A 15,595-nucleotide genomic window follows, 5' to 3' on the forward strand; every position below is an offset into this window, starting at 1 on the left:
ACTCAACTTTTCTGCCTCGATGAGAGAATTCGATTAAAGACGATCAGTGCATTCCTCAGCTCTTGTACTTGAATTAACACAATATCGTGAGGACACCGCCAGGTGGCAGAATCTTTATTCAACGAGCTCTCAGAACCCTTGTTCGCGCAATAGGGGTTGTCTGCTTCCCAGTTTAAGGGGTTGTCAAATTTTCGAAAGGCTAAAGAACTGAGCAATGATAACGAAATTAAACACGAGGTACTTCTGTAACTCAATTATTTTAGTCCAAGAAACATTGTCGCGCACTAGTTATAGTTTCATGTGCGTTACAGGCGATCGGATTACAAGTTCTCTTTTTCAGTTGGGCTGCGTGACGTTTGGCTTATTGTAAGTCGCATGAGACAAATCCCAAGAGAGTGTACAGGCATCTGTTCTATGTTGTCATAGCAACCGGAAGACATGGGCTTGAAACAAATCAACTCTTTGAGGTCCGGGTTAAGTTACTTTTGTTAAGAAGATGGAAAATCTTTAACCTTGAACAACGGCGAAAGGGAGGTGAATATGCCGAAAAAGTGTATTTGCGAGATCTGTACTTGCGGGTAAGCATCTCTACTCATCTTTGATTCAAGTCAGTGCGCGAGCCTGATCGTTCTTCTCTAATTCCATTTCTTGTTCAAGGATGCGTCTCTGTTGCTACTTCAGCAGAGTGATTGTTTAACCTTTCTTTGATTTCCCTTCTACTGTGGAAGAAAATTTTCAAGGTATAAAGATAAAAGGCGTAATTTTGACGCCCTTTTACTCCATAATGAGGGATTCGAAAACCCATTCAACAGAGATCTTCAGCTTTTAAAATGTGGCGAATTTTGGTGTCTATGTGCGTACTTGTTTTCTTCAAAAACCACTTCATCAGCTCGTGATCCCATTCAACAAAAAGGTATAAATTCTTATAGCCTTATGAAGTGGCTTCAATTTGAGGCAATTGGGTAAGCATTGCTCCGTAAGTTTTATTACTGGAAATTTGCTTCGATTGTCGTGTGCTTCTAATTATAATTAGGACGTGCATTCGATTTCGGAAGTGTCGAGAATAACATACAGCTGTATCGTTATTGTGTTTATTTAGAGTACGCGCAGCCGGTTTCACCGATTTCTTCTCTATTTTGTAGGCTTTGTATAATCGATGAACAATGTATTCATGTGGTGAGCCGTGCGAAAAATGGCTATGCTTGTGTGACTTGTGTCTTGTGAAGGACCTTCAGGCAACCTGAATGCCATTGTTATGTTTGTTGCTTACAGAATTTATGTTTTCAATATTTTCTAATTCCCAGTATTTAAGATGATAAAATCAGCTTTTATTTACGAGTGTAGACAATTTGATAGAGTTATGTTCCAGTTATCGAAGAAAGTCTGACTTAACCGAGCAAGAAAATAGCATAGCGAACTCCTTGGAGATATCGATTCATTTTCAAGGTGCATTTTCGTCTCCTGTAAATTGAGAAGCTCGAGCTAAAGACTACGAAATGTCTAATTTTTTTTCGCTTTGAAAACTATCACTGCAGAATTCGAATTTTGTTTAAAAGTAAGAAGTGAAGGGGAAAAACGACACTGACAGTAGAGGTGTGTCTAAGATAACATGTGTAATCCAGTTGTACAAAACCCAGCGCTCACCTTACCAGTAAACCAATAAATATTTTTTGAAAGCTGTAGATCGCATTTTGTCTTAGATAACTGGCGAAAAGCACGTACATTTGGCAAAATACTTGAAATATTTTGCAAATCACTTTGCCATAAATGTAGGTCCATAAAATACAAGCTTCTCTGAGATTCCTCCAATATCTTACATTTATTATAATGCCTATGTTAAAGTCCATTTAAACCTTAAACAGTGCTCAAACTTGTGTTTTGGTATCACTAAGTTCATAGTTGGGGAGCAAAATAATTTTATGTCATAGCTGAAGTCAAATTTAAGCAGCATTTTTTCATTATTTATGTGTACTCATTGTCTGCTCTGAAGGAAAGAAACCGATCCCAGAATGAAAAGGAACTCAAAGAGTATTGAAATCAAAATGGTTCAAAAAATTTTAACAAAGGAAAAATCTATGTATTCTTTATAAGTTGTGCTTGTTGTTTAGTTTCGTCATTTGCAACACTCTAAAAGCTAGCGACAACAATGTTGTGGTTTCCCCTTCAATGTAACTAGGGTCAAACCTTGATTATCTGGACACATAGGGACTTGGTTGAATAGTTCAGATAACCCAGAGACCGATAATAAATATAAATGAGCCATTTAATCCACAGAGCTCTCAAGTTGATTTTCTGGCAAAGAGTGAGACACAGCATGCATTCTTACTTAGGGGGGTAGGGTACAGGGACATGCTTCCCCCAAATTTGGGAAACATGTAGAAGCTAAAACATTAATTCCTTTATTCTCTGAGAAAATTTCCACAGTTGGAAAGAGTTCTAAGCAATTACAAAGGGAACAAAGAGTAAATTATATTTAAAAGGACAAATTTTTTAGGTTCCTAACTATAGCAGAAGGTTACTTTCTCAAAATCAACAGTTCAAATCACAAGCATTATAAATGTTTGAGAAATGTTGGCTTCAGTGGGAAAGTGTAAGATTGAATTGGTTTGCCTAAGGGTTGAAGGATCTCAAATCATTATGCATTGTTGCCAAAGATCACCATAATATTTACAAAACTTTATGGCACCAATATTTTAATTAATTGATTTTAATTTTAATTAATATTTGTGAAAAAATGGGACCAGGAAAGTGACTCAGGATACATTAAAAATCTGGATAATTGAGGTTTGACTGTACTTTAAATAAGAGAGTTTTCATGGAAAAGAGATTGGGGTATTGGTTTATTTTACGGTCTTTGAACAAATTGTCTTAGCCTTGGGTACAAATTGTAGGCAAGACATTTCATTTTTAAGTGTATTCCTCTGATTAGGAGTATAGATGGGTCCAAGTGAATTGTCGTTTGACAAAATACCTGCAATAAACCAGCAAACCATTACATGCATGTAGGTTCCAGCACAATTTGAGCCACTCAACCAGAATGAAGACTTCACCTTCAAGCCCTATCTTGAATTATTTATTATGATTATTTAGTTAAAAGGAACTGTCAATCCTCAAAAGTCTTAGAAAGTAGAAGTTACATGTAAATAAAAGCTGAGAATTTCTTTGTTTTTTGGCAGGATTGTGAAATGATTGGCACAGGAGAATGAGAGATAGTTTGCTAACATAAATCAGAGCATCTCAAATTGAAAAATTCCATAAGAAAGTTTGACAATCATCCATTTTATCTCATTTTAAAAGAAATCATGTCTTAAGCTTGGTGAGCAATAACCGAAAGGAATTATGATGATGCTAGTACTTTTCTTAATATTAGTCTCTTGTCTGCCTGGTCCATTCTATGGTTTTTTCTGAGCATATCTTCAGTGCAAGGCTTGCTTTAAGTGTTTGCTTTTACATTTTATCCACTCTCATTCTTTTGAATAAGGCAGCTTTTCTTTTATTTACTGCAATTGGTGCTGTTTACTTTGACAGCCTTCCTTCCCTACCCAGTAGGGGACTAGTCCCTTTGGATTCTTTCATTACACCTGTACTTGTAAATTTAAAATGATGTTATTTGGCAAAGAACCAAGCCAGAGATCAGAGATTTAGAAATCATCTCATATTTCCTCACTTACTTTTATTAATCAAAAGATTTGGTGTTGTTGATCAATGAACCAACCAACCTCGTCCCTCCAGAGGATAGAGATCTGGAAACGAAATTCTGGGCCAACATTGTGCTACAGAGGTTCATCTATTAGTTGATCTCTCTTTTGTTGAATTCACTGACTGAGAGCCTCCTAAAGTTCTCAAGTTCTAACAGTTTTTTCAAAACCTTACATGGGTCATTTACATTCTCTAAGCCAACTTTGCATTCTCTATTATCGGGTTTGCCACATCCCTCTGGAATGCGAGGGCGTGTTTTCTGTGCTCTACTTCACACCTTTAGTAGCTTTAAGTTGTAATACTAAACCCACCTTTTTATTTTCTTTTAATGCATTGAAAAACTAAAAATGTTCGTTCCGAAAACGGATATTTCTCTCTTCGCATCTGTTTAATTTTTCTGATAGATAAAGTAATTTGTTCAATTTTCGAATTATTCATTAATTTAACTCTGAAATTACCTATTAATTCCACAGACGCCATCGTTGCCCACATGAAGGCGCCTCTCCAAATCGGATCATCAACAAGTCAACTCAGGAAAGATGCCATGTGACCTCGGAGTACAGAACAAGTTTTCAACCAGGGCAGCGTACAAGGGGACCTTTTCGTCGTCCAGTGGATCTACTCCAAAACAAAGGCAACATCGATAAAGACACCACCCAAAAGGCTGACTACATTCCGTTCGAGGTGAGACCTCCAAAGAAAAAGGAGGCAGAAAAGTACGTACCCAATCCAAACCCCTTTGAAACAGTTTCGGAACACAGAGATCACTACCGTGGAGTAGGTGCCATACCAGCCAAGATCCCTCCATATATCCGTGGAGAGACGATGCGTGCTCCCTCAGCCAAGGTGGTTTATAAATCCATTTCCCATGACGATTACAAAGGCTGGATTCCCCAAGTTCACCGTGTAATACGAAGTAACTCTTACGCTCCGCCTGCCGACCCCTTCAAAGAAACATCAATCCACCGACAGGATTACCAACGGTTTAATCAGCCACCACGCCCTACGGCGCGTCAGCCTGACAAGATCAAATACGACGGTCCAATTTCATCTGTCACCCATTACAGGGTGGATTTCAAAGACAAGGAGATACCTCAGAGATACGAGAGGAAGAAAGAGGAGCGGGTGCCTCCTGAAGAGCCTTTCAACAGTAATTCAGTGTTCAGGGAGGATTTTGTTGATTTTCGTGGAGCGCCTAAAGCTCCCATGTTCCACCCTGTAAGTGATTTATTTAAGAGTTCTGAGCCTATGCAGCTTGAGACCACGAAAAAGGAAGATTTTAAGAGCTGGGAGGTGTCACCAAGGAAGCAAAAAGAGCCCGAGAAGTACAAAACACCTGAGGGAGCCATGGACTGTCAGACTACACATATGGACTACGCCAATTTCGGAAGGAAAGCTGTGCCAGCAAAGACCGCGAGACCACGTACCAAGCTGCGATTTGGACGAGAGGAAACACTTGATGACAAGACTAACTATGGCCTCAGTTTTAAATGGTTTTACGAGCCGGTTGTGCACTCAAAGGGCCCAGGAATCAAAAACGAGATTTTCCCGCCCATTCAGGAAAAGGTCCCTGAAAAGTCTGAATTTCTGGATAAATACAAGAGGTTTAATGTTGTGCCTCCAAAGATGTTCCGTGACCGTAGCGCCCTTTTTAAGACCTCCGAGGCACTAGCCAAGGATACAGTGTATGACGACGATTATGTTTGGCCCCGAGTCAGTTGCCCGTCAGATGCTCTTTTTAAGGGCACAGGAGATTTTGTTTTTGATCACGAGACTGAAACCGGCCACAGAATGTTTCAGACAATCTCTGAAAATGTGCGCAGCAATGACATAACAGTTTCATAACATAAGTATCAGAGTGAGTGTTATTTCTAATTATAGATAGTCAAATGAGACAACTTGTCAGAGTGATTTTTGTATGATGAAACAAAAATTAGTTTTCGTAACGAATGAATCTGTCTACTGCACACAGCTAGTACAAAAAAAAAATTCTGGGGACTCAGAATCAAAGAAGAGCTTTTTTACCCTTTAACTTCCAGATCAAATTTGTCATTCTCTTTACCGTCAACCATACAATTCTTATAATGTTAGTTCATAATTGTTAATTATCTCCAAAGTGACATTTTTCTTTATTCTCATCACTTATCTTGTTAATATTGTATTGGTAATGTAAGGAGAAATTCTGTCTTGGTCACTCATGGGAGTTAAGGGATTAAATCATGACAATCATGCAAGGAAATTTAAGAACTCTGTTGTTCATTGTTTCGTGCATACCAAAAAAAAAAGTAATCAGTAAAGCTTCTATGGAGGTAATAACATCAAATGCAACCGTATACATACTAAATTTTTTGTCATTAGTATTTATTTTATTCAAATTTTTTTACTTGGTTAACCTTTGAAGAGGATTGGAAAGATTTTGCACATTAAAAGCTGATATTTTCAACAATTATGTCATCGATTATTTGTACCATAAAAAATGCGGAGTTGGTCCGTGGGTATCGGGAGAGAATGTCGTAGCCGGAAAGAATACAACTCCATGCCCATACAGGCAATTGGTAGATCTTCATTTCTACGTAAGAATTGACGCAAACTAGTAAATGGGAAGTAGAGAGGAGTTGGTGACAGAAGAATGGTTAAGCTGAGTACATAATGATGGGGTTCATCCACTCCTGCTTTAGCTTGGATATGAATAAGGCAGGCAAGTTCATTGACAAATAAAGATAGCAATTTTACTTTTTCAAATAACGATATTCCTATAATAGCCATGTCACGTGATGTATATGTACTCTCTATGCATGTGTCCTCTCTATGCTATAGTAAGCTTGCACGGCTCTTTGTCGATATGTAGACATCTTTTCAGTGATCTCCACTTGAGTTTGATTTTTTTAGGTAGATTTACAGACAAACACAAATATTCCTGAATTTAAATTGAGAAAATGCAAATCTGAACATTTCATAATTTAGTTCGAGTTCTCAAGGAGGTGACTAAAATCTTCCTACACCTCAAACATTGCCTGTATTACCTTCAAACTGTATCGGCACTAAACAAGGCTTTCAACGGCTTCCAGATGACATTAGTACAATTGCTCTTACAGGTTTCGTTTAAATAAATAGAATATTTAACTATGCAAAATTTTAAGGATAACTTTATCTTTGCGCGCTTATTCAGGAGTGGCACGTGTTGCAACACCAGCGAGAATACACCGGGCACATTCTCATTATCTTGACCTTTTCGCAATACTTGACTTTGTCGACACAATTCGCTGAAAAAGAAGAAGATGAAATTTAGATCCACGTTGAGAAAAATGGCATCATTGGCAGCAAATCCGGTTGTGATATCATGCCTAACAGTAGCAGCTATTTAAAGCCAACCTAACTGCACACAGTTTTCTCTATTTTGGTATGCGTATATATCTATTTATTATTGTTCAACTGCACTTAGTCCAGCAGCTAAAACTGGGCGATATCCAAGTCTTCGTAGTCTGCGTTTCAAATTTTAATTCAAAATCAGAGAGGAATTTGTGACTGTTTTAGAAGGTAAATCTTTTTTTGTTTATTAAGTCGTACACTTTATCAAGTCGAACGCTTTAAAGAAAACATCCCACACTGCATACAGTAAGCTGTTCATTAACAATTTTTAACAAACACTACAGCCTCTACTTTGCGCGGAAATAAGTACGGATATTTGTCCCTGGACAATATCTGTTCCAAGATGCGAACAGTTTTCCGAGAGTGCGTGGATATTGGAAAGTAGGTTCTTTTGTACTGTAAAAAAAACTGTTTCACCAGTCGGCTGTGCGTGTTACGCTTCTATATCTACTTCGCTTTTCCCACCTTGAAAGAAATACCTCAGTTCCAATTAGACCTTCAGTTCAACCCGAGTTTAATGCACAAATGGATTAAAAATAAACTGTCAAAATCGACAAACTAACCTTTAGTACAAGACTTTCTGTTACAAGGTTCCTGCAGGGAGGGTTTTTCCTGCCAGTGACATTGACCTGTAGCTAGGTTTAAGCTCTTAACAAATACGCATTGAACGTTGCGTAGCTTGATTCCATGTAAACCACAAGTACGCGAACACTAAAACATAATAATAATAACATAATGATTACATCTTGACAGACACCGTAAGATACAAACGAGCCGTTAGGTTGACGAGTGAGCAAAGGAAAGTAGGAAGGAGAACAAAACAAACCAACAAAAAGGAGTATTATGAGCTGTATTTCGATGAAAGAAACTTTCACGTTTAAGTAGAAATGTTTTACCTAAAGTTAAAAAACACCTTTTGGTTTAACCTCGTGAAAAAAAAAAAACTTTAGCCAAGTAGTTAGCCAACATTAAAAGAAAGATCATAAAAATCCCGAAGTTTCATGCCACCAAAAGTATTATATCATCTTTCAACATGTTTAAAATCAAAAACTATTTTTCATTTCACACCGACATATGGATGAAAGTGCTTGATCACTCCTAAGCATTCGCGCGAAGAATCCCCAATTTTAAAGCATAATTTACATTAGTACTCGTGGTAAAGGTACGCCGTCTTTTAAAACGAATTTTCACCTCGGACTTCAAACTCTCAAATGGCTTGTCCCAAATTTACCCAATTCTAAGGACGGAGTCAGTTAAGAAAAACATCTTACATTTATTTCCCATCGTTCACTGATAAATTGCGCGTACCGGGGTCATTTTCTCCACTGGAAAAAAGGGCAGTTTTCCTTAAATTTCGAACGCGAAGGGTAAATCCTTAAATTTGTCAAAATTCATATTACTAGGCTACAAGGACTACATGCAACATTTGCTTTTCAAATTGTTGAGTAGCACTTCAGAAACTCAGGAAAGCAAGTAAAGTAAGTTTTCCACAGGAAATGTATGGCCCTATTCCACTCTTTTTTTTTCGGCTAGTCAAAGTGCGTTCGCATTCAAATTTCCCGTTTTGGTGCTGATTTATAAATAACGGTGTTGGGCCACGCTGCCCGAGAAAAGAGGTTAATGTTATCAAAAATAACAAATGCAAAATTAGGTCTTGGCACAAAATATGAATAGGACTGATTGACTCTGGATAATACGATACTCACGTATCTTTAGCACAACAACTCTCCACATCCGTTAAACCACCATAACTTACCGCTGACCAAGCTGACGCCCGCCACATCACTTCACAGTCTTTGTGAGTACATTTACGGCGTTTGATTGGTTTAGGCTTATGAATACAATGGAGGTCATTAGCAACTGCATTTCCTGGACCAATACAACTGATGTGTCTTTCCTGCCAGCCACGGCGATGAGACACACAATTGCCACACTAAAAAATATCCAACAGATATAGGACAATTATTCAAGTATAAGCATATTAAGCACAGCACGGCGAAACTGATTGATGAGCTATAGTTTGGCCTTTGGAAACTTCCATCCCATAACGAACATATCCCTCTGGGGGAAGCCATTGGGAAGGGTGTCACAAGACGGGGTTGTTAACAAAGCCTCACCATCACCTTGGCTACCGGAGAGAACACGCACATTGTAGAGAGTTTAAGTTCCCAGTGTGAATTCAAGAGCTGACCTTGTCATTAACGGCCCGATTCTTTCGTTTGCAAGGATGGCCAGATACCAGGTTCGTATGCCACACGTGTAGAATGAAGATTGTTGATTTACGATGACATGATAACCAAATTTCTCCACATAATTTTTGGCCAATAATTTTTTGGTTCACAGAATCACATATCACGAATCGTTGACCACAAAACAATTGCACAACGCACAGGGATGAAGAACTTGATTTAGTGGGTTATTTGGCTACTCATTGGTGACGTTTTGATCGGTAATGATAATATGACCTCCCTGAATATTCAAAAACTGTTGCCTCAGTTTGTTTACGTCTATATTCGTCACATCAATCAAATAAAAAAAGAATAAAAATAAAAATAAAATAAAATTCAATGATAAACTTGTTTGAAGTTTAGTTTATTTATTAAAAACAATTTACTTACTTGGCTCCACTCTGAAGCTTCCCAATACCCTAAAAACGAATCCAATTCATTAAGGTTATCTCCAATGACGATATTATGTGTCTCATATACAGAGTTACATAGTACTTCCACGGAATGGTTAAGCGTTTGACTTAACTAATGTCTCTGCAAGACCATCTCCGTTTTTGTAGTGATTGGAGAGATTTCGAGAGAATTTTCGGCGTTTTTCTTCCAATGGATTTGTTCGATTTAAGATTCCCACTCGCCTGTCTTAGAGAAGGATTATATAGACGGCAAAGCAGATGGAGGATTATATAGAAGGCAAAGCAGATGAAACACCCATAAAACTCATACGATACATAGCAACAATCACTAAAACAAGGTGTTTACAACTAGCTCAGGTCTTTAGAGTGATATGCGACCTTTTAGTAACAAATCCTTGTATTTCGCCCTTTAAGCAACATCAACATATATGCACATCTACAGTCCTTGTGCGAGCTTAGGCTACCTGTGTCTCCACTAAAATCTCTGATCTGATTGCTATTCTTTCCGTGGTATGCTTAGTTTACATATGTTTGTTAGGTTCCTGGATGGACACAATGTTTTCAAACCCTGTGCTCACCTTTGCCTTGATCTCTCACAGTAAGCTGTACAGTTCCTTGATCTTTTCCGACTACGTTGGTTGCAACACATTTATATTGGCCAGACTCCTTAACAAGAATGCGACGAACCAACAGCACTCCATTGGGCAACAGTAAATGTCGAGTGTCATTCTTGATCAGAACTCTATTCCGTGTCCACGTTACGTGAGGTTTGGGTTTTCCACTCACAGTACATATTAACACTAAATTGTAACCTTGTTTCACCGTTAGCGAAGATACTTTCCTTCTTTTAACTTCCATGTGAGCCATTGCATAACCTTCAATTCCTTTCTTATCGTAAAGATGCCGAAAATGACGCTCAAGGATTTGGGGCGGAACTACAATAGAGAAAAAACAATGATAACAAATATGGAATATGCATGTCAATAAAGGAACCCTAATTTTAATCCAGGAAAAAGAAATCGACTACCAGTCATTATTGAAGTCACCTTCGAACCAAAGTCTTGCTATGAAGGTTCATAAGAAGATCGACTTCATCAGAAAACAAATAAATAACATGCGCACCGAGATTTAACCTAAGAAAGCTGTCAGAAAGAAGTCATTAACTACCTGCTTCGTAATTCAACTTTTCGCACCTCTGAAATACTGTTTGACCAATCAAAGGCCGCATACGAAAGATTTTCAACCTTACTTAAAGGAGAGCTTTCCAAACCAAAACGCCAACACCACTGGTAGCTATAAGTCAGGTTTTCTGTTGACAGCCCTTTTCACCGTCCTCACCAACTCAGAAACTAAGTGAGGTCCATTGTTATCAGAGAGGTTCTACCTTCTTCATACCAATTACGCTGGATTAGCACATTCAAACAAGAACCCCGTTCAGCTTTACTCTTACAATAATTTTGAGGTGTCTTTCGCATTAATTTGTGATGCTGATTTGAAAGAATGTTAGGAATAAATTTTAACGACGTGATGGTCGCTTGCCGTAAATTGGCCGTTGTAATCTACTTCGACAATAAGCAATTTCCTTCATAGCTGATTCGTTTGTCCAGTTTTACCCAATCTCAAATTCTATAGCACTCTGCCTTAACTAATTCATTCAAATGAGAATCTTCAGAACAAAACATGATTGAATTACAGTACGCACTCATCAGACATGACGTAACCTTTAAGGCCATGTTACTTTAGGTCTTGCTGTAACTTCTTACCCAAAATGCTAACGGTTGTAGTCCTATTTAGTGTCCCATATGAATTGTTTGCAATGCAAGTGTAGTTTCCTTCATCCATAAGTTCGGCGTTAGGTACCTCCAATGTACCGTCATGTAAGACAGTGTATCGACTCTGTCGGCCTGAAGTCGCCACAATCCACTTGATAGTGGGTTTTGGTGTTCCCACAGCAGCGCATCTAATGTTTAAAGTTGCTCCTTTCACTATTGTAGCAGATGCACCTGCAGCTTTTAGATGTCTAGCGCGGTCGTTAAATCGAGATTTCATTCCTTGCCAATAACTTGGGATCTCTGGAGGTGCTAGGGAAAATAGATGGAAAATATTTCATGATGAGTACCTACAGGTAAATTTTGAGTCAATGGTGCCAAAGGTCCGCCACCGTGAGCACAAATGATCATTAATAGTGTTTTAATCGGTTTAAGAAGGGTGTTATTTGTTACAACTAATGTTAAATTCTCAAGAAAATGCTCACTGTTATTAGTCGTGATGAGATCACAAAATGTCCATAATGCACGTGTGCAGATTTTGTCACAAAAGTGATGTATGGAGAGATCATAGAGCTGAAGAAAAACGTTTACGGCAGAAGGCTAATGTAAAAATTCTAGATTTCAAAATTCTGTTGACAATCATTTGTAGTATAAAATCTACAATATTTCCGGAGTGTAGAAAATCAAGACTGGTTTTTTTTCCCTTTTTGAGCTATCCTTGACGTTACAAAAGGCTGTAAAAAAACCTATAATTATGTTTCCTGTTGGTAAAAGCATTTGCTTCCATGGACAATCGACGAAAAGGCGATCCCAAAAGATGTCAATATGTAGCAAGACCAAGACAAGGCTGAGGAGCCGCGCGCTGGCATGTCTTTGATGTTTCTATCACATTTTGACGTCTTCTATCTATCACATTTTGACGTCTTCTATCTATCACATTTTGACTTCTTCTATCTATCACATTTTGACGCAACACAATGGAATCTAGCTCTTCTTTGAATTATAGCACTTCTAAATAGTTTAAATCAACTTCGGGCTTTTTCCACCCTGCAATAATCCTTATAATGGTGTATTCAATAATGCAATAACCCTTATAATGGTGTATTCAACGTGACAAGAGATACTTCCTATGTATGTGTAACTTCATGCGCTTGTGCGTTCACAGGCCTACTACAGATACCTCCCATTGTAAATCCAGCCAACCTGCGCGGCACTAATTTTAAGGGTTTGTCAATTAGTTAAACCATGCCTGCCACAGACATCAGTTTTTTTTTTAACTATACAAAGTACTCCTCGATTGAACTCAAATTTTGCCAGTCAAAATTTGATTTTTTTTGTCTGACCCTGAAAACTTGTTAGTACAATTTCCTGAACTGTGACAACCATCTCAATCATTCGGTAAATAAGAGAAACCACTGCACACTTTAAATATATAATAAAAGTGTACTTCCTTACTTCCAATGTTCAAGTGGGTTGTTCCTTCATCTTGTCCAGCGATATTAGTCGCAACACAAGTATAAAAGGCAGCATGAACCACTAAAGTGTGCTTTATAGAAAGGGAATTGTCTTTCAGTATCTTCAAATGCACGTTGGGTACCACTAGCGTTCTTTCCTTGTGATTTTGGTCTCGTTTATACCAAGTTATATCCGGTTGTGGAATGCCCGTTGCCAGGCATTTTATTCGGACCGACACGCCTCTAGGAATGGTGACCACTGCTCCCGTTGTTATGGAGATAAGCTGTCTGATGTCGGTTATCTCAAACGAGCCTTTCACATTGCTGATCAAAGGCGGAACTGAAAAGATGAAATGATGTATTTAATTTTTCAATTAAGATGGAGCCTTGTACATCATCTAAAATGAGTTAACTGAAGTTTCCATATGTGTAAATGTCCTTGAATGTCTAATTGCTGTAAACTTTTTTTAACCCGCCGAAAACAATGGAAAAGTTAGAATAAGATGATTTGAGGATGACAAACGCAGTAAGGCTCTAAGGCATTAAAGGTCGAAGTCGTGATACTTAACACCACACTAAGACACCTTTCATTGATTTACGTACGGTCTCAGTCATATCTCCGCTTGATTTGAGTCGCATGAACAAGACTTAAGTACAAAGAAAAAAAAAAGGGCTGCTCCAAAATTACCTGTGATGGTTAGCAATAGTGACTCATCATCACGACCGAACCTATTGGTTGCTGTACAATCATAACGGCCTGCGTCACCTAGCTGAACATTTTCAATCATCAATGCCGTATGATTCACTTGGTGCCTGTCCCCAGTGGTAATAAGCCGTCCATTGTGGTTCCACGAGACAGTAGGTGTGGGTGAGCCCTCTGTAACACACTTCATGATGATCGTGGCATTGATAACGGTCGTCATGTTGGCGCCGATGGGAACAACGACGGGTTTACTGTTGTTAACGTCAACTAAATTCACCTTGTTTGATAGAATGACTGGTTCTCTATGTTCTGTAGAAACAAACAAACGAAAAACAGGAAGAAAAATCTTTAACTGATTAACCATGTTACTGAAGATCGTGTCAGTTTGAAAACGAGACGTGACTCACCCAGGACTATTAGTTCTGTGGTGACTGTATCCTGCCCTGCCATGTTAGTCGCCGTACATGTAAAGTTATCAGCGTCTCCAATCTGAATATTGCTGATGGTCAGCGTTTCTTCCTCGATGTCGTATTTCTCATAAACTGATGATGTCTCGATACCACGTGTCCACCTCAACGAAGGCAGAGGAATACCACTGGATTTACATACCAAGGTAACGGACGAACCATCAATGATCTCAACTTTATTACCCACAGTGACCTTCAAGGGACTGTATGACTCCCAGAACACATCTCTATCGGAACGCTCTATCGAGGGCTTCCTTGTAACTGATAAAGTTTCAAATGGTCACTAACAATAGTAAATTCCTGGCCAATTTTCCAGTGACTATAGACGTATCATTTCTAATAAAATGTTAAATCAAATAATCGAGATACCACAAAAGTTAACAATGGCTGGCTTTGACTCCTTATAAGCTGACTGACAGACAGACACATACACCGCCTGATCCAAATGCCATGCCATTCTTATCAGAGCTATTGGGGGAAGATGGACACATTTTGCAATTTAGACTAAAATTCGCTCTTTAGATCTGCCAAAGATGGGTGATTAACACAGTGATTAAAAATTTACGTTTACCAGTATTCTGAAATAAGAAGCAAATAGATGTAAAAGTTCATTATAATTAGGACAAAATAGCAAACCCGTTCGTAATCCTTCCTTGCGTCCTTATACTGAGTCCGCTGGATAATTTGGTGCACTAATTACTATAATATGCAGTGTGGTGGTTGAATATACACCACACCTTAATAATCGTTTTACTGATTTTTGCATACTCTAAAGACATAAAGACAACGCGAGTGAGAAAAGTAACCCTTACTTGAGACTGTTACAGGAGATGTGGCGCTATCAATCCCTGACCGACTGCTGGCAGTGCACGTGTAATTACCGCTGTCTTCAGCTTTAGATACCCGGATAATCAACGTTCCGTTTGAAGCAAATGTTACGCCGTCGTGTGACGATATGCTCTGACCATCCTTAGACCAACTCACCGTGGGTTTCGGAACACCCTTAACATTGCATGCTATCACAACTGTGGTGCCATTGATAGTATCAATCTTTGTACCTACACCAGTGGTGATTTGGTTGTGGTCATCTGAAATGTCAGTTCCTTGTGACGGCAAGATGATGGGTTCCGCAGGTTCTAAAAGAAAATTTTAGGGAATCATCTTTGAAGGAGTACTCTCTCATTATGATTTGTATTTCATTTTGTATACAATTACGAAAGAAAAATACCATCTCTTTCTCTTAAAAGCAAGTGAGTTTTACTTTTTTGGGATAGCAAAAGAAATACTGTAACGTAGCCCTAGAAATCCCACTACTTTGGAATGTTGCGAGTTCTTAAGAGTCATGAAGGACACTGTTAGGAGACCACTAACGCATCACGAGCGAGACATACATCATTATTATTACTATTACGCGTCTTTTATTCTTACAATAATACCGCTCTCAGTCTTTTCTCGCCTGGCAAGTTTAAACAAGTGAATGAGAGTCTCCTGAA

At 38.5% G+C, this 15,595-nt stretch overlaps 2 protein-coding genes across 2 annotated transcripts in view; one reads left to right on the forward strand and one right to left on the reverse strand.

Moving 5' to 3' along the window:
- Positions 1-437: 437 nt before the first annotated feature.
- On the forward strand, positions 438-6,257 carry LOC131773094 (stabilizer of axonemal microtubules 2-like). Its single transcript, XM_059089064.2, has 2 exons — positions 438-578; positions 4,173-6,257. The coding sequence occupies exons 1-2, from the start codon at positions 541-543 to the stop codon at positions 5,542-5,544; spliced, it is 1,410 nt and encodes a 469-aa protein (XP_058945047.1). The 5' UTR covers positions 438-540; the 3' UTR covers positions 5,545-6,257.
- Positions 6,258-6,402: 145 nt separating this feature from the next.
- LOC131773090 (hemicentin-1) overlaps positions 6,403-15,595 on the reverse strand; it is a 58,643-nt gene continuing 49,450 nt past the window's right edge. Inside the window, exons 69-78 of the mRNA XM_059089056.2 lie at positions 14,915-15,238; positions 14,043-14,363; positions 13,621-13,944; positions 12,934-13,272; positions 11,473-11,790; positions 10,288-10,644; positions 9,687-9,715; positions 8,825-9,001; positions 7,632-7,779; positions 6,403-6,962 (exon numbers count right to left, since the gene is read on the reverse strand). Of these exons, the coding sequence (XP_058945039.2) occupies positions 6,865-6,962; positions 7,632-7,779; positions 8,825-9,001; positions 9,687-9,715; positions 10,288-10,644; positions 11,473-11,790; positions 12,934-13,272; positions 13,621-13,944; positions 14,043-14,363; positions 14,915-15,238 (2,435 nt within the window). The 3' untranslated portion in view covers positions 6,403-6,864. The remainder of the gene's footprint in view (positions 6,963-7,631; positions 7,780-8,824; positions 9,002-9,686; positions 9,716-10,287; positions 10,645-11,472; positions 11,791-12,933; positions 13,273-13,620; positions 13,945-14,042; positions 14,364-14,914; positions 15,239-15,595) is intronic.

This window comes from Pocillopora verrucosa, chromosome 4, assembly GCF_036669915.1.
Source record: "Pocillopora verrucosa isolate sample1 chromosome 4, ASM3666991v2, whole genome shotgun sequence".
NCBI lineage: Eukaryota > Metazoa > Cnidaria > Anthozoa > Scleractinia > Pocilloporidae > Pocillopora > Pocillopora verrucosa.

Excerpts from the sequence above, each read along its gene's own strand:
- LOC131773094 (XM_059089064.2), top strand. The coding sequence starts at position 541 with ATGCCGAAAAAGTGTATTTGCGAGATCTGTACTTGCGG. Across the intron at positions 579-4,172 it reads TGCGAGATCTGTACTTGCGG|ACGCCATCGTTGCCCACATG; the intron begins GTAAGCATCTCT and ends TTAATTCCACAG.